The following is a 20662-nucleotide window of genomic DNA, read 5'->3' as shown; positions in this document are numbered from 1 at the left end:
CTCTGAGTGTCCGGCATGGCAAAACACAAAAGCCCTCATCTCCAGCTTTGGCTAAACCTCCCAGCGAAAACCTCTGCCCTCCAAGGTCTCCGCCCTCCCCAGTGCCTTCCCAAATTTTCTAAAAGCCCTTTCTGTGTATTAGCACCTAAGAAAGAGATCCATTACCCCGCCTTCCTCCCACTCCCTGATTCTTTCAGTGAGAGTGAAATAAAGCAGTCAGCTCCCCGGGCCCAGGCGTGACGGGTCTGGATGAAAAGCCACGTGGAGACTGCAGGTGTTTGGGCAAAGCGCTGGGATGGGCGGCTTTTCAAGCACAAAAAGTGGCAAGCAGGCTTGCATTTTGTGTGTCAGACCCTGGTGAGGGCGGGGCCCTTAGAAATAGTCAATCAGCCCCTGACTTGGATGAAATCAATAAAACATGTGCAAATGAGGAGCATTAAGAATTCTGAATCACGCGGTTCAACACTGGAGGAACTTTCGCTGAATACATCTACTGCAAGAAATGGGAACACGTCAGAAAGGGCCCTTCGTACAGCACAACGTCCAGTAAGGCTGTGCTAAGAACAGAGTCCGTGGAATCCCTTCTAACTCCAGCAGCACCGCACAAATCCTACTGGATCAGCAGGTCAGCGCGAGGTGCAGCTCTAACAAACGCCCAGTTTCTACAAAGGACGTCGCAGGGAAATTCAAAACACGGCACTTAAGAAGAAAGAAACTTGGCTCTGAATGCAGGCAAATCAAAACAGAATCTTTAGCTCCTGGATCACAAGGTCTTCCCTTGGCATCAGCACCTTGAACAACTGCACCGTCAGAAGCAATCTTCTACAAGACAGCCTCGGAGTTTAAAGGTAGAAATAACTCGCCATCAGTCACAAAAGTCCCCTCAACAGAAGAGGCTTGAAGACAGGGCTTAACAATAACAATTCATAAACATCCAGCAAGGGTACAGTATCAGAGGGCCCGTGGGAGCCCCAGGCGAACGAAGCCCCCAGGCAGTGAGCGCCGAACAGCCTCCATCGGGATGCTGACACCATCTCACACAAGTCCTTACAAACATTATTGCAAACAGAGAAAAAAGCAGCAGATGTAACATATATATGTAGTTTTCTTCATATCACCTTTAACCAAGCCTCCTGCTACCCTTCAGAAGTATCCAATATTTGTAGAAGCGAGAGAATGGCTGTAACACGGAACACTGCTTTTCACGCTAAAATCCCAAAAGCGCTGAAGGTGCGCCGCAGCCTGGAATGTTCCGGTTCCGAGTCAGGATTGCCCCATTTGAGCAGCGGCAGCAGGAACCCTGTGCCAAGGAGGAGAAGGAGGAGGGCTGGGGGACACACAGCCTAAAGCCCAACAGGATGAGGCCGTCGTCGGACTGCAGGGCTTCTGACCTCGCCGACGGCCAGAGCCGAGAGCCCCACGCAGCTCTGCCGGGAGCCTGCCGGGACCGAGAGCACCTGAGGACCAGTGTCTGCGTCTAAGAGAAGCCAAGTCCATCCCCCTCGTTTCTGCCTCTTTTGTGGGGGGTGGGGGGGACACAAAAATCACACAATGAGGTCTCTCTCCATCACACCCTGCCTAGCACTCCCTGTCACAGGCTGATACCCCTACTCTTACCAAGTGGGGACGAGAAAACCCATTTAAAAACACAGAGCTAGAGACAGCATTGGAGAAGGAAGTGGCAACCCACTCCAGGGCTCTTGGCTGGAGAGTCCCGGGGACGGGGGAGCCTGGTGGGCTGCTGTCTCCGGGGTCGCACAGAGTCGGACATGACTGAAGCGACTTAGCAGCAGCAGCAGCAGCAGAGACAACAAGGAGAGCCAACCAGTCCATCCTAAAGGAGATCAGTCCTAAATATTCATTGGAAGGACTGATGCTGAAGCTGAAACTCCAACGCTTTGGTCACCTGATGTGAAAAACTGTCTCCTTGGAAAAGACCCTGATGCTGGGAAAGATTGAAGACAGGAGGAAAAGGGGAGGACAGAGGATGAGATGATTGGATGGCATCACCGACTTAATGGACATGAGTGTGAGCAAACTCCAAGAGTTGGTGATGGACAGGGAGGCCTGGCGTGCTGCAGTCCATGGGGTCCCAATGGGTCGGACATGACTGAGCGACTGAACTGAACTGAGAGACGATTCGACAAAGTTCACAGTCATTTGCCTCATTTGATTTTTTTTCTTAATCATTTTCCAAAAAAAATGTTTACTTTTGCATCATGGTCTCGTGAAATAAGCAAATAAAGTGGAAGTGAAACAAAAGGTTTCAACCAAAATCTCTCCCGTTAACCTGGCCAGACCCCCAGCCAGCTCTAAGGATCGGCAGAGAGAAGCTCAAGAGAAGTTCAGAAGCACACTTCAGACACACTGGAAACGCTGCGGGAGCCAAGAGGTTCAGGCGCGGCAGGGACCTGCTGCCTCAAACCAGCAGAGAACAGGCTTGCGTCCTGGGAGGGGGGCTGGGGCCCCTTCTCCAGGCCAACAGGGTCTCAGAACAGCCAGGGGTGGGCCCGTGTGGACCTGGGCGCAGCAGACCCTCCTGGTTTGGACCCATTCCCGATGCCTGCCTCTCCACCCCCTCCCTCCTCTGCCAGCCCACCTGCACCTGCAGGCCCTTCTATGCCCCACGGGGCAGTGGAGCTCCTGCCCTGCACCCTCTGCTCACACGTCCCTTCAGGGGCCCCTACCCCTGGCCCATCCCCTCTCCCCGTGAACCCCGCTGTGCCCCCTGCCCCCGGCCCATCCCCTCTCTCCCCGCCAATCCCCTCTCCCCGTGAACCCCACTGCACCCCCTACCCCCGGCCCATCCCCTCTCTCCCCGTGAACCCCACTGTGCCCCCTACCCCCGGCCCATCCCCTCTCCCCGTGAACCCCGCTGTGCCCCCTACCCCCGGCCCATCCCCTCTCCCCGTGAACCCCGCTGTGCCCCCTGCCCCCGGCCCATCCCCTCTCTCCCCGCCAATCCCCTCTCCCCGTGAACCCCACTGCACCCCCTACCCCCGGCCCATCCCCTCTCTCCCCGTGAACCCCACTGTGCCCCCTACCCCCGGCCCATCCCCTCTCCCCGTGAACCCCGCTGTGCCCCTACCCCCGGCCCATCCCCTCTCCCCCGTGAACCCCGCTGTGCCCCCCTACCCCCCGGCCCATCCCCTCTCTCCCCGTGAACCCCGCTGTGCCCCCTACCCCCCGCCCATCCCCTCTCTCCCGTGAACCCCGCTGTGTCAACGTGGCTCCGTGCTTCCCTCCACCTGGCCCTGCCCGGGCACCCCACATAAATGGTCGGGATCCACTGCTAACTGGTCCAGGGTGCCCAGCGTCTGTTCGGCAGAGGGGCCCACGTCCCTCAAGGGCAGACGACCCATTCTGGCTCCAGGATGGTGTCTGAGTGGATACCTGGCCTTGGCCCAAGCCCTGGACGGCAGTCAGTGCTGGTTTCCTCGTGGACAGAACAGGAATGACCATGTTCCATCTCACTTCCCGGGCTCCCAAGGTGGTACCAGTGGAATAGAAACTCCCTGCCAATTCAGGAAGTGAAAGAGAGGGTGACTTGATCCCTGGGTCAGGAAGATCCCCTGGGGGAAGAGCGTGGCCACCCACTCCAGTATTCTTGCCTGGAGAATCCCCATGGACAGAGAAGCCAGGCGTCCACGGGATAGCAGAGAGTCAGACTCGACTGAACGACTTAGCACGCGTGCATGCATCTCACTTGCTGGGCTCATCGTGGAAGACCATGAAGCAACCATAAAGCACCGTTCAGAACCACATCGCTATTCATTCCAGGCCCCTAAGCGCACAGCAAGGTCTGGCTGGCAGTAAGCAAGGAACCAGTGTCGGTCTACTACTATTAGAAGCCTGAAACGTCTATGTTTTCTGCAGACACAGCAGCCCCGGCCCTTCACAGCCCAGCGTCTGGGGTGGGCGCCCAGCACCCACCTGTCCACCTGCCCCTCTGCTGGGCGCCTCAATCACCACGCTTCTGTGCCACCGACAAGCTGTGCGCTGTGGATTCTAATGATCCCGGCTCAGGGCTTTCTATGTCAAACACATACCGGGAGTTCATTCTTAAGTTTCAATATCATTAATCATCCAACATTCAGCATCTTGGAATTCAGGAATTTGCATTTCTACAATGGCGGTTTTGAAAAAGGGGACATAGATGCAAATGTTCCACAAACCGTATAAGAGTTTTCAGAGAGCTGCCAAAATAAACCATCAGCGCGCCATTGACAGAGATTTTCTCCGCTCTTCATAACGACTGAACATTCGTGATTTTTAAAAGACAAAACACAATTTGAGGATTTAGAGAAAAAAAGGAAAAAAAAAAAAAAAAAAGGAGGCTGCAAAAGAAGCCGTTATGTCTCCATGATTTCCAGAACAAACCTTGACTGATTAAGATCCCAGATAATCATGGCATGGAGGATCCGGGCCGCGACAATTCAGGAGCTGTAACTGCGCGGGCGGGCGCCCGGAGGAGCCTGGGGCCGCACGCAGCTGGGAGCCTCGCAGGCCGTTTCTGCACCCGCCCTGGAGGAAGCAGAAGCAGGTGCCATGAGGGGCCCGTGAGCGCCTCCTTCCCCAAGGTCAGGCTAAAACAATGAGGCTGCCCCTCCCCACAGGACACCTGCTTCCACTGGTCTCCAGAGCCCTGGTCTCGCTCTGTTGGCTCTCGAGTCTGTTTCTGCGTTCCACAGGACACTGGGGACCCAGCCTCGGTCTTGTCCAGAAGCCCCTGGGCCTGCCCACCAGCGGCTGGGGAGTCACCTCGCCTCCCAGATGCGTCCTGAAGAAGCTCTCCCGCCTCCCCCGGCTCCCTGAGGGTGTGAGCACAGGTCTCCGGGCCCGAGCCCCCAGGACTACAGGGCTGCCCCTGCTGGCTGTACACCTGTCCCCCGAAAGCCCTGACCTGGGCCTCCTGGGGCCTCGTCCGCGGCCTCTCCCAGGGCCCCAGCTCTCCCTGTGGCCCAGCGCCTCACACAGGGCCCACGACCCACCACCAGTGGCTCAGAATCAATGCTCCCTTTGTGTTCCCTGCAGGTCCTCAAAATTCATTTCCTCCCCTTGAAACATACTCCTAAAACCTTCCACCCTTGCACAGCACAATCTAAAAGACAGAAAAATGCATCCTTCTGAGGCCATTTCTAAACTGAAATATAATATAACCCTGGTGGCCAACCGAGTGGAAAGAAACAAGACTCAAGATCCAACAGGGCAAGACCAGGGCTCGGGCTCGGGCCGGTGGAGCTGAGAGCCTCCTCCTGGGACCCGCAGGATGAGAACTCCATGGAGGTCGGAAGAAATCAAACTGTGTCGAAACTCATCAATCACCAAGTCACTGTTGACGCAGACATTCAGCTGCTTTCATGTGGACGAGGCATTTCAGACTGACGAGAATGCTGACAAATCAGAGTGTGGTCCAAACTAACACACGGGTCTAAAATACACAGGTTTCCCTCAAAATGGCTCATCTTGTGTTTTAACACATGCAAGCCTCTTGCCAAGCTCCCAGGAGGGTCGGGACACTTGAGTGACTGGATCCCAGTCCTGCTCGGCCAGCTTCCTGTCGAGAGCGGGCTTCAGATGCCCACAAGCGGTCCACAGGACTGCACGCCAGCCCCCTCAGGTTTACAGCTGCTCCTTCAGATGCCCTCTGGGCAGAAATGTCGCTGCAAGGAAGCTGAGCTGCTCGGGGTGGGGCGGGGGGGGCGGTGCTAACAACGTGGCCGAGGGACAGCCTCTGGTCTCACTCTGAGCCAACCCAGGCCCCCACCTCCCAGCACACTCGGGCTACGGGGACGGCCACAGCCTGTCATCTGAGGAACACGAAGGCAGGGAAGGCGGGGAGCCTGTGCCCGGCCCCTCAGTGTGGGAGGGGGACTCGCCCTTCCACGTGGGGGACTCGTGAGGCAGGGAAGGCGGGGGGCCTGTGCCCGGCCCCTCAGTGTGGGAGGGGGACTCGCCCTCCACGTGGAGGCCCCGCGTCCTCACAGCGACCCCCCGCCCCGCACACCCGCGCTGGAAGGCGTGCGGCGCTGGGGCGGGAGAGGCATCACGTCTCAGCACCTCTGCTCGCTCCTCCTGCTCTCCAAGGAGAGTTCTCTCAGCCTGAGTCAGGCCGGGCCGCTTGCTCGGGGCCGCTCACAGCATTCGCAATCGTTATTCAGAGCAATAAAAGCCCCACCAGTCAGCAGTTTTACGTCAGAGCACCAGGGCCGGGCTCTGGCAAAGCGCAGAAGGAACGGCAATAAAACCATAATGCGCGCCTCACCCAGCACCAGAGGGGGTCCGCGCGGGGGGCCGGGGAGAAGACCTCCCCGTCAACTGAAAAGCTCGTTTCGTGACCGGGGCCAAGCCGGCCGGCTCCGCAGGCGTGACCGGGGGCCCCGCGGCGCCCGAGGGCCACACGGGCTGGCGGGGCCGCGGCGGGGAGGGATGGGGGACAGCCAGTGACGCGGCGGGGCCGGCGGGCGGCCAGACAGACGGACACCGCACGACCCAGGGAGGCAGAGACGGACGCGGGACTCAAGGGAGGCTGGGGCCGAAGACGGGACAGGGAACCCCAGGAGGGGCCCTGCTCCGAACAGCAAACCCAACACGTTTGGTGTGAAGTGTTCTCCTCCTCCCACAAATCCACTGAAATGACAAGGCACAAACACCAGCACGAAAGATTCGCAGCGGGTCTGCACGCTGGGAACACAGCGGCGTCAGCTGACACGGGACGGGGAGGGGCCCCCTAGGAGATGCCCATCTGGGGGATCCAAGTGATGGGGGACCACCACGAGTGAGCAGATGGTCACCCTGGCAGGCCACGGGCTTGCGGACGGTGGAGGGGGGTGCGTGCCGACCACGGCTCAGCCCAACCCCCAGCCTGCACCCACCCGGGGTGGGGATGGGGGGGGTGGAGAGCAGCCGGAAGAGACCCACCAGCAAGCCCACCCTCACGTCGGCAGATGCTACTGCCGGGCATCAGCTACCCAGGCCGCTGCAGGACTGCCCTGGGAGGAGGGGGCGTCAGACAGAGAGGAGGACGGGGGCCAGGCCCATCCACCAAGAGGGTCACGCACAGCAGACAGGACCCGACCTCAGTTAACAGCCACGGGCAAGGCCTCTGCGCAAGACGCAAGGACTCTGCGCAAGACGCAAGGACTCTGGGAAGGAGGGGAAAGCAACACCCCGCTAGATCTCTGCTGCTCACAGGGACCAGCCATGAGGAGGAGGTCTGAGACGCAAAGATGCTGCTGCTGCTGAGTCACTTCAGTCATGTCCAACTCTATGCGACCCCATAGATGGCAGCCCACCAGGCTCCCCCATCCCTGGGATGCTCCAGGCAAGAACACTGGAGGGGGTTGCCATTTCCTCCTGCAATGCATGAAAGTGAAAAGTGAAAGTGAAGTCACTCAGTCATATCTGACTCCTAGTGACCCCATGGACTGCAGCCCACCAGGCTCCCCCGTCCATGAGGTTTTCCAGGTGAGAGCACTGGAGATAAGTGGGTGGAGAAACGTTCATCAGCCAAGAGAACCCAAGGGCAGAAACACTTTTAGGAGACTGATAAATTCTGGGGCAAAGAGGCACGAAACAGAGAGAAACACACTGCATCTTGTTAAGAGACCGGGGCCAGCAAGACACGTTCGTTAGATTTTAAGCACTGAAAAACAAAGCCACAAGCGTCTTATTGTAAAAAGAAAACCACAAACTATAATCATAAGAGAAAGTACACATTTCTCTAGAAATCAAGGAGACAAAGAGGATAAGGCTATGCTGATATAATACTTTAATCACTGATTTAAGTACCTGAAGTTATTATGTATGGATAACACAGAGAGAAAAATACATACGCACACTCCTATATATAAATATACTTGACCTTTGAACAGCATGGGATTGAACCACCACACAGTCTGCTTACAGCAGGGTTTTTTATGGTTACTACCACGCACAGCACCGCACCATCGTGACTGGCTGAATCCACAGGCTTGGATTCACAGATCCAGAGTAGCCAACTTCCGATGCGGGGACCAACTACAACCCACACATGGATCTTCCACTGTGCGGAGGCTTGGCACCCCTGACTCCCAGGCTGGCCCAGGGCCAGCTGTACACAACACACATGCAGGAGAAAACTTCACACACAGTCCTGATGCAGACACATAGACGTCATTAGGTTAAAGAAAGAGCGAGAAAAAAAATGGTGGGGGGGGGGAATATTTTTTCTCTTCAAATGCCTACTGGCATGTATGAGATTTATGTCTACAGCAGCTCATAAAAAATCTGGTATCACCTCACACTGGTCAGAATAGCCATCATCAAAAAGTCTATGAACAATAAACGCTGGAGAGGGTGTGAAAAAAGGGAACCCTCCTACACCGTTTGTTGGTGGGAATGTAAACTGGGGCGGTCACTACGGAGAACAATATAGAGGTTCCTTAAAAACTAAAATACTGACAGAACTGCTGTATGACGCGGCAACATGCGGACGTATATCTAGAGAAAATCGTAACTTGGAAAGATACCAGCTCCCCGGCGTTCACTGCAGCCCGACTCAACAGCCAGGGCATGGGAGCAGCCCGAGCGTCCGTCAGCAGAGGAGTGGGTAAAGCGGGGTGTCTCACTAAGTGAGGCTCAGTCAGAGAGAGACAGACATCACATGAACTTACAAAGAAGCAGGCTCACGAACTTAGAAAACACACTTATGGCTAACTGAGGGGAGAAAGGTGGGAGGGAGAAGCTAAAGAGTTTGGGATTAACAGGCACACACTACTATTCGTAAAACAGATAACAACAAGGTCCTTCTGCACAGCGCAGGGAGATCTACTCAGTATTCTGTATTGACTTCAGTGGGAAACAACATGACAAAGAACAGATGTATGTGTGGATATGTACATACACACACACACACACACTCACACACATATAAAACTCAATCACTCTGTACACCACAAATTAACACACCACTGTAAATCAGCTACACTCCAGTATAAAATAAAACTTTTAAAAATGTGCACCCTCATTTATACAATAATGCAAATTCAAACAATACAAATTTCCCCTGGCATGCTGAAAAGAACAAAATAAACTGAATCCACCTAGTGCCTGTGGACATGTAGAAAAATGCATATGATCATAAACGAGGATAAGGGGAGAAACTGAGGCAGAGGAAACAAAGTTTCCAGTGCAGGTGCCCACCCACCCAGCAATTCTGCTGCCTGGAAGTGATCCAACAGAGACAGTCACAGAAGCGTGCGAACAAAACGGGTACGCTGATCATCGTCCGATGATGATCTGGGGCTGTTCTAAACGCTGCTGCAGCCACAGAAGTGTCTACCTGTAAGCTACCAAAAATGAGTTAGGTTTATGCACATACTGACATCAAAAGATGCTCATAAGGTACTAAATGAGAAAAAAAAAAAAAAAGCCAAATGAAACAGAACTCCACAGATAGGATGGTTATCCTCTATTAAAACATTTCTACACATACCCTTATCTTCAGACACAGGACGAAGGCAGGCTCCCCAGCTCTGGGTGGAAGGGAGTCCACGTTCACCCACTTCGATCCAGACTGTTAAATTATATTTTACACTCAGTATCACTCAATACACGAACAATCTAAATCAATAAAGCCTTCGTATCTAAGTACAAGCGGGAACCCTGCGCTTGGAGCTTCAGACAACTCTGCTCAGGGCAGGAGAGGACGTGCAGGGGTCCGATCCCCAGGGAGGAGAGCAGACCAAGCCCCCCACTCTCACCCAGTGGGGACCCCAGCCACACTGATGGAGGCCCGAGTGGACGCAGGACGACAGTGTAAGCGGCCCAGGGGCCACGCTGCAGCGGATGGTCAGGCTGGACAAGCCACGGCTCGCTGCCATGGGGTGGCCAGGTGACTTGGTGACGGGGCTGGAGAAGCCTGAGTGCTGTGTCCCTGCACGCTTCTGAACCTGACAGCCGCACAAACATGCTCCCCAATCCCACCGGGCCACGAGCTCTGTGGCCCTGGACCAGTCACCTCTTCCCAGCAGGTGGGGGACGTTCCGGGCCTGTGAAGACTCGCTGCGTGTAGATGCGAGCACCATGCCTGGTGAAGCCCTGGGCACCAGGACTGATGCCTGTGGGCGCCCACCACCGAGGGGCACCAACTGTGTCCAGCCCAGGGGCAGCCCACTCCCATGACCCCCAGAATCAAAGCAGAGGGAGAAGGAAGCAGCTCTCCAGACCACACATGGCCTTGCACCCACTGCCTCCCTGAGGCGCTGGGGAGGCGCGCGCTGCCCACATCGGCACGCGGGTCAGGGCCAAGCCTGGACCCCGACCCCCGAGAGGCCCCACTCATCTTTCTGCCGCTGAGACGGAGAGCTGGCTGCCCGGCCCTTGGGGCTGACCTAAACCAGCTGCGCTCGTGATCATGAACACAGAGATAGACCTGGGACCCAACCGCCACGAGGACCCAGGGTCCGGCTTACCTGGATGGCTTTGCGAGCTCATTGCGAGCAGCGGCTTCTCCTTCAAAAGATTCAAAATGGCTCAAAACTTCCACGTAAACGAGAGCTCCAAGGAGCCCGGAGTCCGAGCGGCACATACAAGTCCAGCAACGGGCAGGGCCGGCCCACAGCCACCGAAGCACCCTGGTCTCGCTGACCACGTCGTGGGCCCAGAAATCCAGAGGAGGGTGGGGATCTCCAGGGGCTCTTAGGAGACAACCTGTGTGGGCAGAGAAAGGGGCGGCTTCGGTTAGGAGGTGCAGCCAGGACTCAGTCATGTGCATGCCCCCCCGCCCCTTCGGTGGAGTGCTAAAACACTCGCGTGGACTCACCGTTTCTAGCCCTACCCGCCCCTTCGGTGGAGTGCTAAAACACTCGCGTGGACTCACCGTTTCTAGTCCTACAGACTATAGAAGTCCTTACGTACACACGAGTTCCCCCCGAGAGCCCATCCATAAGTCTGCTTTGTTCATGAGCCCAACCGAGTTCATCTACGTACCCAGCCTTACAGATAACGTCAGACACGTGAGCTGACTTATGTGACTTGACGTGTGAACACACATTTGCACCTTTGAAGATTCACAGTTCTAAGGCTCATAGATGGGGGACGTCCTGTACTTGAGGTTCTGTTAGTAAATATATCTATGTGGATACGTGTAATAATGTATCTGTAGTGCAAGCTCGGAACTGTTGATGGAAAACACTTTAAAAGAGAAATCACTTGAAGCCCATCCCATCCCCCCACACACACACACATTCTTCCATTCTCGCGATAACCCCAGCAAAATTTCTATCTTACACAGCGACAATCTGAGAGTCTCTCTAAATTCAGCTCATTTGTGCCTGAAATAGTTTCCCTGATCTCCACCTTCACGATAACCATTTCCTCGATCCACTCCCATGCTCTGATTTTAAGAGGACAACACGCTCCTCACAGGAAGTGTCTAAAGAGCCATCCCGACGCCGTGACACATGTGCAGATGCTGGGAGCATTGTGACGCGTGTCCTTGGCGCTGGGCTCCGTCACCTTTCCCCGCACAGACGGCTGGCTCCACAGCCAGGCGCCCTGCCCTCTCTGCCAGCATGACGGCTGGGAACTCCCCGGCATCAGGATCTGCTCTTGGGAACACTGCTCTGAGGCTGTGCTGGGAGCCGCCTGCCTCCTCCCCCACCGTGGGTGGGTCTGGCAGCCCTGGCCGTCAGATCACAGGTCCCGTCCCCAGACCCCTGGAGGGCGACACCTGACAGACACCAACCCTCTTCCCAAGTCCAGCCTCTTCCCCAGATCACAGTCACTAACAGAAGAACCCACAGAAACAGGGGCACAAACGCCCCCCGCCGAGCGCGTGCCTCTGCAGCACGGCACCACCTAGGACTCTCTGAATTCCTTGCTGCGATGAGCATGCATTACAGCTGGAATATAGACATACACTGAGAACACGCTAATTATGAAAATCCTCATGCTGACCCCGGCCAGGGTTCCTCTAAGGCTCCTTTACCAGGTGACAAATTTCTGTTCTTGATTAAACTGTTCAAGGATTTTCCCCCTATTGCTTATAACCAAAGACCTCCAACCTATTTATCACGTAAAGAACTAAATCCCAAAAGGTGTCTGCTGAGGTGGTACCCAATAACACATCCACCCATAACTGACCAGCATCTTTACGCTTATTATTCTGTACATGGTTACTTCCTTAGGAAACACAATGACTTATCTCACGTTCACAGTTTTTACTCTCCTCCTGAATAGATGAAGACGATATAGTTCACATATACAACGGAATATTACTCAGCCGTAAAAGACAAAAAAATAACGCCGCTTGCAGTAACGTGGATGAACCTAAAGATTATTATACTAAGTGACGTTAGGACAGAAAGAACAAGACAAAAACCATCTAAAACAAGACACAAATAAATATATCTGCAAAACAAAAACAGCCACACAAAGAGGACAGACTTGTGGCCGCCGACTGGGGAAGGAGGCGTGAGGGAGCCATGAGTTGGGAGTTCTGGGTGAGCGGATGCCAACTATCATTAACATACACAGGAAGGAGGCAACAAGGTCCTGCTGCGGAGCATAGGGAACTGCCTTCAACCCCGAGACAAATCAGAATGGAAAACAGTATGAAAAGGGATGTGTCTGCGTGCAACTGAGTCTCTCTGATGTACAGCAGAAATCCACCCGTTGTAAATTAACTGTACTTCAGGAAAACTTCAAAATAAACAGAACGTTTATTCATCTCTTGACCAGAAAGAAACAGTGCAGTCTTGAAAGCAATGTTGGTGGTATATTTTGCAAGCTCTTACAAATCTGAGACTGCAAGGAGATCAACCCAGTCAGTCCTACAGGCAATCAGTCCCGAATATTCATTGGAAGGACTGATGCTAAAGCTGAAGCTCCAATACTTTAGCCACCTGATGCAAAAAGGCAACTCACTGGAAAAGACCCTGATGCTGGGAAAGACCAAAGGCAAAACGAGAAGGGGGCAGCAGAGGATGAGATGGTGGGATGGCATCATTGACTCAACGAAAATGAATTTGAGCACACTCCTGGAGATAGTGAAGGACAAGGAAGCTTGGCGTGATGCAGTCCATGGGGTCGCAAACGGCTGGACACGACTTAGCAACTGAACAACAACAAATCTCTGGATCCTCCACCCAAAAGTCACAGCGTGGCTGGGTATAAAAGCCTTGCGTCACAACTGTTTCTCCCTCATGGCCTTAGGGGCCGTCCCTCTGGCCAGCCAGGCAGCACTGCGTTTCCAGGGAGCCTCTGGGGCTGGTTTCTGATGCTTTCTTCCGTCTGCACTCTGCCAGGATTTTGCCGTTACTTTGATCTTGAAATTCAAAAATGTTGTCAGAAGATGTATGGTAAGAATCTCTTTTCATTTAACTTGCTCCAAACATGAACCTTCTGGTACGCACAGGTCCTCTCTTCTGCTCAGGAAAATGCTCTTTGATCGAGTTTTGGTGGCTGCTCTGCCACACCTGTCTTGGCATCTTCATAGCTCCCCACACCGTCTGGCTGGAACCCGAAACCCATCGTATCTCAGCACTGGTGCCTCGTGCTCCACTCTGCACCCCAGGTGCCTCTGCCCGAGTGTTCGCCAGGTCACTGCTGCTAATTCCCATGATCTCCACTTCATTCCTACGGCTTTTCGCACAAGTTCTAACTAAACCAAGCTTCTTGTCTTCAATCATCTCCTTCGTGACTCACTCCGTTGCCTTCTCCTCTCAGCTGAGTCCCTCCTCACGACCTCTGTTCTGTGTAGTTCTGGCCAAAGCCTTCCGAAATTTCTTTTTTTCTGATTCTGACGACTGACTGGTTTCTTCTGCCTTTCAGGAGAGTTCCCTTTCCACCACGTGCCAGAATACCTTTCAAGACTCCGTGGTGGGGATTCAGTTCTGTTTGTTTATCCTCAAGTGAACATAACTGTGGCCTAGATCTCAGTTTTGCCCAAAGACTTTGTACCTCTGATCCTACCCCTCCTCTGTCCACCGCGACAGTGGCTAAACGCTTCTCAGAGCCGCCCCTCTGGCAGCTGACACGCACAGAACCCAAGGTAAGTGCTCAGCGTCAGCAGGCTCTCAGCTAGCCCAGGGCTGAGGGGCTGGGACAAACCAAACGCAGACAGAACGAGACGCAGAACTGCTGCAACACAGCTTTGACCTGCATAAGCGCCTCTGTATTAAGAAGCTTCTGCTATAATACAGTAACGCACTCTGGGAAAATCTCACGCTCCGAAAACTTGCATAAAAATACCAGGGTTTATGGAGCGGGGGGGAACAGGCTGGAGCAGACTATCAAAAGCTGCAATTTAATGACTAGGATGCTCCAAATCCATACTAACTCTAGTTTTAAAGTCATCACTTTCCAAAAAGACACGTAAAAGCCCTAGTCCCGTGTACGATGTCCCGCAAAGGTAGAGGTCTGTAGACGGGGCGACGGGGCGACGGGGCGACGGGGCGACGGGGTGACGGGAGAGGTTGAGAGGGAGAACTGAAGCTTCTGGGTCACGGAACGGGACAGAGCGTACAGAGATGGAGGAAACCACGCAATAACCGGTTTCGAGAAAGAGCACACGGCCAACACGAGCAAGAGGCGGGAGCCGCGGTGGGGTGGGGGGAGGGGGGAGAGGCGCCTTCCAGGGTCCCCAGTGGCCACACCCTGCTCCTTGACGTTAAGAAGCATTGCTGAAGCAGGAACAGCCAAGTGGACCCAGCTCGGCGTCTGCATCACACCGACACCTCCCCACCAGGTGCAGGGAGGACATGAGCCACTCTGAGTCACACAAGCATGCCCTGTTCCAAGGGGGGATGTGCGTGAAAGGACCTTCCCAACCCCGGTGGATTCATTTCTTGCTGCCGCAGGAACAAAGGGCCGCAGACTGAGCGGTGTAAAAACTGCAGAAACGCACTGTTCACGGTCAGGAGCCGTGGAGTCTCGTCTCCAGGAATCTAAAGTCCAAAGCTGCAGGGAAACCCGCCCTGGCCTCTTCCCGCCTCTGGGGACTGCTGGCATCTTTGGGGTCCCCGGGCCAGCAGCTGCAGAGCTCCAAACCCTGCCTTCCTCATCTCTCGTGTGTCTGCCTTCACTTGGCCGACTTCCCAGGACGGTCACCCAGAATTAGAGGCTCAGTTGACCTCAGCACGACTTCGTCTGCGTTACATCTACAGGGACCCTGTCTCCATATGGGGTCACACTCTGAGGTGCTGGGGGTTAGGACTGCAATGTAGCTGTTGGAAGGGAGGCACAGTGCCAGCCCTAATGCCTAGGAGGCAGGGTGCCCAGGCCTCCCCTAGGGGCTCCCCGCCAGCCTCACCAGCCTTGTGTGAAGCTGACGTTCTCCTCATCTCTCAACCCCTGCACTACAACCAGACCACATCCCACACAGGCCAGCTCCCGCTGGATGCCCCTAACACCACGAGGCAGAGAGGCAGAGGGTCTGGAGAGCAGCCCCGTGTGGCACAGAGCCCAACAGAGACGCTGTGCGTCCAGGGAAGGCAGCGGGGCAGGGTCTCCCTCCCTGCTTTCCGCTGAACCTCCGGATGCCTCATTTGGCCTGGGTGCTCTGACCTCAGCCACACCGAGCCTGTCGGGAGACTCTGCACTCTGGGTCTCCGAGAGGAATCAGAGTCCTAACCAGAAACTTCCAGCCCACTGTCGGTGGCAGTCTAGCTAGCAGCTGAGAGGGCGAGCAGAAGGACCAAGGCTGCCAGATGTGAAGCTCAGAAACAGCACTTTAATATGGACGTGACCTCAAGCAAGTGACCTGAGCGCGCTCCGCCTCAGCTGCTCACCTGCGGAGATGGGGAGGGAGGCGCACACAGCACTGGGAACATCACAGGGGTGTGAAAGGGCGACAACGGCGCCGGCGCAGGAGGAGCCCCGTGTCAGGGCTGGCACACGGCAACGTCCGCACACCAGCCATCGCTACGGCTGTTACTTACTCCAAACCAAGAGCTTCTGATACAGTTTTGACAACTTCCTTGGGAAACATCAGAAGTCTGCTTCTGGTCAAAAAAGAATAATACAGACCAGATTTAGTCCCCCACACGAAGCACCTACAAAAGACAAAATTTGTGTGGTTTCCAGACGCTGACATCAGGCGTGGGGCCCTTGAGGAGATACACACCTGATGAATTGCCCAGGTGACCGAGAGCTTCCAGGCAGCAGCACAGGGTGGACACAGACAAAGCCTAAAGAGAGAGCGGCTTAAAAGCTCCCAAATTTGATGAAAACCATAAACGCACAGGGCTTCCCTGATGGCTCAAACAGTAAAGAACCTGCCTGCAATGAAGGAGACCCAGGTTCAACCCCTGGGTCAGAAAGATCCCCTGGAGAAGGGGATGACTACCCACTCCAGTGTCCTCGCCTGCAAAATCCCATGGATACAGGGCCTGGCGCGTGACAGTCCAGAGAGTCACAAAGAGTCAGACGTGACTGAGCAACTAACACTTTCACTTTCATAAACCCATAGATCCAAGAAGTTCAATCAACTCCAAGCACAAACACGCTATGAAGGTTACACCAGGCCAGAGCATAATCAAATTACTTAAAACCAATTTTAAGATTATGTCTTAAAGGCAGTTGGGACGGAAAAGTCACATCACAGACAGAAACAAAAACAAGAGGAAAGGCAGATTTCTCAGTGGGAAGAATGCCAGGCAGAGGACGACGGGGCAGCCCCTTTCCGTGGGACACTCATGCACACGTGTGTGAACACACACTCTCACACACACTCACACACCCACTCACACACATAGACACACACTCACACACATACACACACACTCATACACTCACACACCCACTCACACTCACACCCACTCACACACCCACTCACACACATACACACACTCACACACCCACTCACACACACTCATACACACACACTCACTCTCATACACTCACACACCCACTCACTCACGCCCACTCACACTCACACCCACACTCACACCCACTCACACACCCACTCACACACATACACACTCACACTCTCATACACTCACTCACACTCACACACCCACTCACACACACACACTCACACACACTCTCATACACACCCACTCACACTCACCCACTCACACACTCACACACACACTCACCACACTCTCAACACACCACTCACACCACACTCACACACTCTCACACACACACCACACACTCACACACACACACTCTCTCACACACCCACTCACACACACACTCTCACTCACTCTCATTCACACACACACTCAAATACACACACCCACTCACACTCACACACACGCACACACACACATACACTCTCATACAGACACACACACTCTCATACACACACATACACTCACTCATTCACACACACACTCTCATACACACACACTCATACACACACACGCATACACACACTCATACACACTCTCACACACACACACTCTCATACACACACACATACACACACTCACACACTCATACACACACACTCACACACGCACACACACAAACTCTCACACACACACACACTCACACTTCTGCCTCGGATGCTGCACCCCATGAAAAAAATCTTTCAAAAACAAAGGTGAAATAGAGGTGTTTACCAGCAGACCTGCACTGCAAGAAATCTCAAAGGCAAAAGGAAAACAAGGTCAGATGGAAACACAGATCCACAGAGAGGAGAGGAGTTTCAGAAATGAGAGCTGTACGTGTAAATGTAAACGATTCTTCTCTGATGCTGAATGTCTTTTAAAGAGAACAGTTTAATGCAAAAATACCAATGTATTAAGAAGTTTAGATCATATGCACCAAGAAAACACATGTCAGAAACAACACAAAGCCCAGGAGAGGAGGAAGAGAGGCGTACTGCTGTGTGTTGTTACACGAGACAGGGAGTGGTTTACCCTTGAAGATAGAACCATGACAGGCTGAAATGCAGACCAGAGACCCTAAGCCTCCACTTAGAAAATGACTGACTAACTAGTCAGCAAGCGACTGACAGGTCAACAGGGGAAATATAACACGATGGTAGAAAGGTGCAGCCCAAACCGAGCCGGCAAAAGGGGAAAGGGCAGGAAAGCGGCAGACGGAGGGCACAAAGCATGGCGGCCGCTTTAAGCCGAACGGTGTCGACAACCAACCGTCTAAACACCCCCAGTTCAAAGGGCAGATGCTGCCAGAGCGGGTGAAACGGCCAGACCCTGCTTCCGGAGTAAAGGAGGACTTGTGCGGGGAAGGCCTGAAAACGGCGGAGAAGAGGGCACGCATTTCACTGTAAAACGAATCCTCCCCAAGATGCGAGGCCCCAGCTATAGCAGCCAACAAGCAACAGGCCTTATTTATAAAGACACAAGTAGGTTAAAAGTAATAGATGGAAAAAGATACAGCATACAAATACTCCTCAAAAGAAAGCTGTAATGGCTAACACTTACTCAGACAAGGTAAATGTTAACAAAGAATATTACCAGGGACAAAGAAGGTCGTTTCATAACGATCAAGGGGTCAACTCACCAAAAGGACTTACCATTCCTAAACACGTATGCACCTGATACCAGAGCTTCATACATGAAGCAAAAGACAGGAAAGGCAGAAAGTCTGTATAAGGAGAAGTGGACAAAACTGTAGTTGTGAACTTCAACACCCTGCTCGTGGCAGTGGTTAGAACAAGCGACAGAAAATTAGTAAAAGCGTACAAGATGTGACCACCACCATCACCCAACCTGATCAAAATGACATTTATAGAACGCTGCGGACAACAGCAGAATGCACATGCCCCACGTTCTTTTAAAATGCACACACTACTGACCAAGACAGGCCGTCTTTGGGGCCATCCAACGAGCCTCAGTACGTTTAAAAGCACTCAAGTCAAGATATAGAAAGACTGTCCTCTGATAAAATGAATTTAATTTCATTTCCTAAAATGAAGTTAAATTAGAAATCAGTAACAGAAAGATATCTGGAAAACCAAACATCTAAATAACAAATATAATAGACCAGACATCTAAACCCAGAACTAAAGAATACGCTACACGGGTCAACGAAAAAAGTAAAACGGGAATTATGAAGTATTTTCAAATGAACAAAAATGAAACACAACATATCAAAATACGTAGTGCTGAAAGGGACACTTATTGCACTGAAAACCTGCGTCAGAGATGAAGGTCTCAAGTCAGTGACTTCAGGTTTCACTGTAAGAGACTAGAAAAAGGATCAATCAGACCCAAAATGAGCAGAAAAAAAGACAATAGCAAAAAGCAGAAATCAACAAAATATAAAAATCAATGAAACTAAATGCTGATTCTTCGCAATAGTAAAATTGCTCAGTCGTGTCCAACTCTTAGTGACCCCATGGACTGTAGCCCACCAGGGTCGTCTATCCATGGGATTCTCCAGGCGAGAATACTAGAGTGGGCAGCCATTCCCTCCTCCACGGGATCTTCCTGACCCAACAATCAAACTCAGGTCTCCTGCGTTATAGGCAGATTCTTTACCATCTGAGCCTAGCTAAACAGATCATAAAAAAAATCAGAGAAAGAAGCAGCAAATCAACGAAATCCAGAATAAGGGGGAATTAACCACAGACCACACGGATACTAAATGGATGATAAGGGGAGACGATGAACAACTTTATGTGAATAAATCTGCCAGTTTGGGTGAAATAAATAAATGCCTAAAAGGCCCCAACCATCAAAGCTCACTCAAGGAAAGAGAGACCGAGTCAGCACCCGGGCTTCTCGTGGCTGCCACGCCCACTGCGTCCCATCCGCGACTCTCCCTGTCTTTGTGATCTGCCTAAGGGTGATGTTTACCTCCCCTCCTTCTGCACGTGTCGATTATCGGAATTCCACTGCGGGGAGGGCCTGTCACTTGCCCTTCTTGCTGTTTGATCATCTGTTTGCATCATTATGAAATTATGGATTTTTATTTTATTCTGTGCGTGATCACAACCATCATTATTTATTTTGCCGTTCAAGCTTTGGCCACTGGGAGCTCCTATGTTTTTCTGACAAGCCCCCATCCCCAACTTTTACCTTTTTTGGCACTGTCTTACTTTCCAGTTCCACGAGATACCCCTGCCACAACCTGGGATTCAACCATTTCTCCGGGAGGTCCTGGCTCCCTTTTCTGGTGAACTGCGTGTGGGCAGCGAGAGCTGGGTGCCACTGCCGTAGGACCCGTCCTGCACCCGGGACGCTGGATGCAAACTCACACATCCATATTCCGTACACTGGTTAAACCATGAGTTCACAATGACACCTCAGATTCAACCCAGCATCACAGGCTGAGTTCAGTCTCCTCCTTTCCCGATTTTCACTGATTTCTCCAACAGTGAGAAACCTGGTTCTTACTGGTTACAATCCAGCTGCTTACTTGTTCACCTCCAGGATACAACTCTAGTATAAAGTGCTTTCAGAACAGCTGGCCCGCACACAAGCGGCACACACGTGACAAGACTCAGAATTCAGGCCCAGTCCCTGCCTCCAGCCTCGCAGTGTGTGGCCGGGACACAGTCCCCAGGCCCCACGGTGGCCCCGGGCCGCTCTTCTGCACCCCTCTGTGCGGGGGCTCATGTACCTGTGCTAGAGCTCGGTTCCTTTGCCAGTGTGTGTGTTTCACTTTGGTTCTTCCCACATCCTGGTTGGTTTTAACTGTTTGTTTTTTGGACATATGAAGAGTAAGAAATACAAACTTTTTAAATATTAAAAAAAAAACC

The 20662-nt window shown here is 53.0% G+C and overlaps 1 protein-coding gene across 3 annotated transcripts in view; it reads right to left on the bottom strand.

Annotated features, from left to right (window-relative positions):
- The window catches only part of HDAC4 (histone deacetylase 4), a 293330-nt gene that overhangs the window by 231279 nt on the left and 41389 nt on the right, over positions 1-20662 (bottom strand). For all 3 annotated transcript variants that reach the window (XM_018040130.1, XM_018040141.1, XM_018040136.1), the window contains exon 2: positions 10455-10692. In XM_018040130.1, coding sequence (XP_017895619.1) covers positions 10455-10476 — 22 coding nt within the window. In that variant the 5' untranslated portion in view covers positions 10477-10692. The remainder of the gene's footprint in view (positions 1-10454; positions 10693-20662) is intronic.

The sequence above is a fragment of the Capra hircus genome, chromosome 3 (genome assembly GCF_001704415.2).
Source record: "Capra hircus breed San Clemente chromosome 3, ASM170441v1, whole genome shotgun sequence".
Classification (NCBI taxonomy): domain Eukaryota; kingdom Metazoa; phylum Chordata; class Mammalia; order Artiodactyla; family Bovidae; genus Capra; species Capra hircus.
The sequence above is the reverse complement of the archived record's forward strand: the minus strand, read 5'-3'. Positions and strand labels throughout refer to the sequence as shown.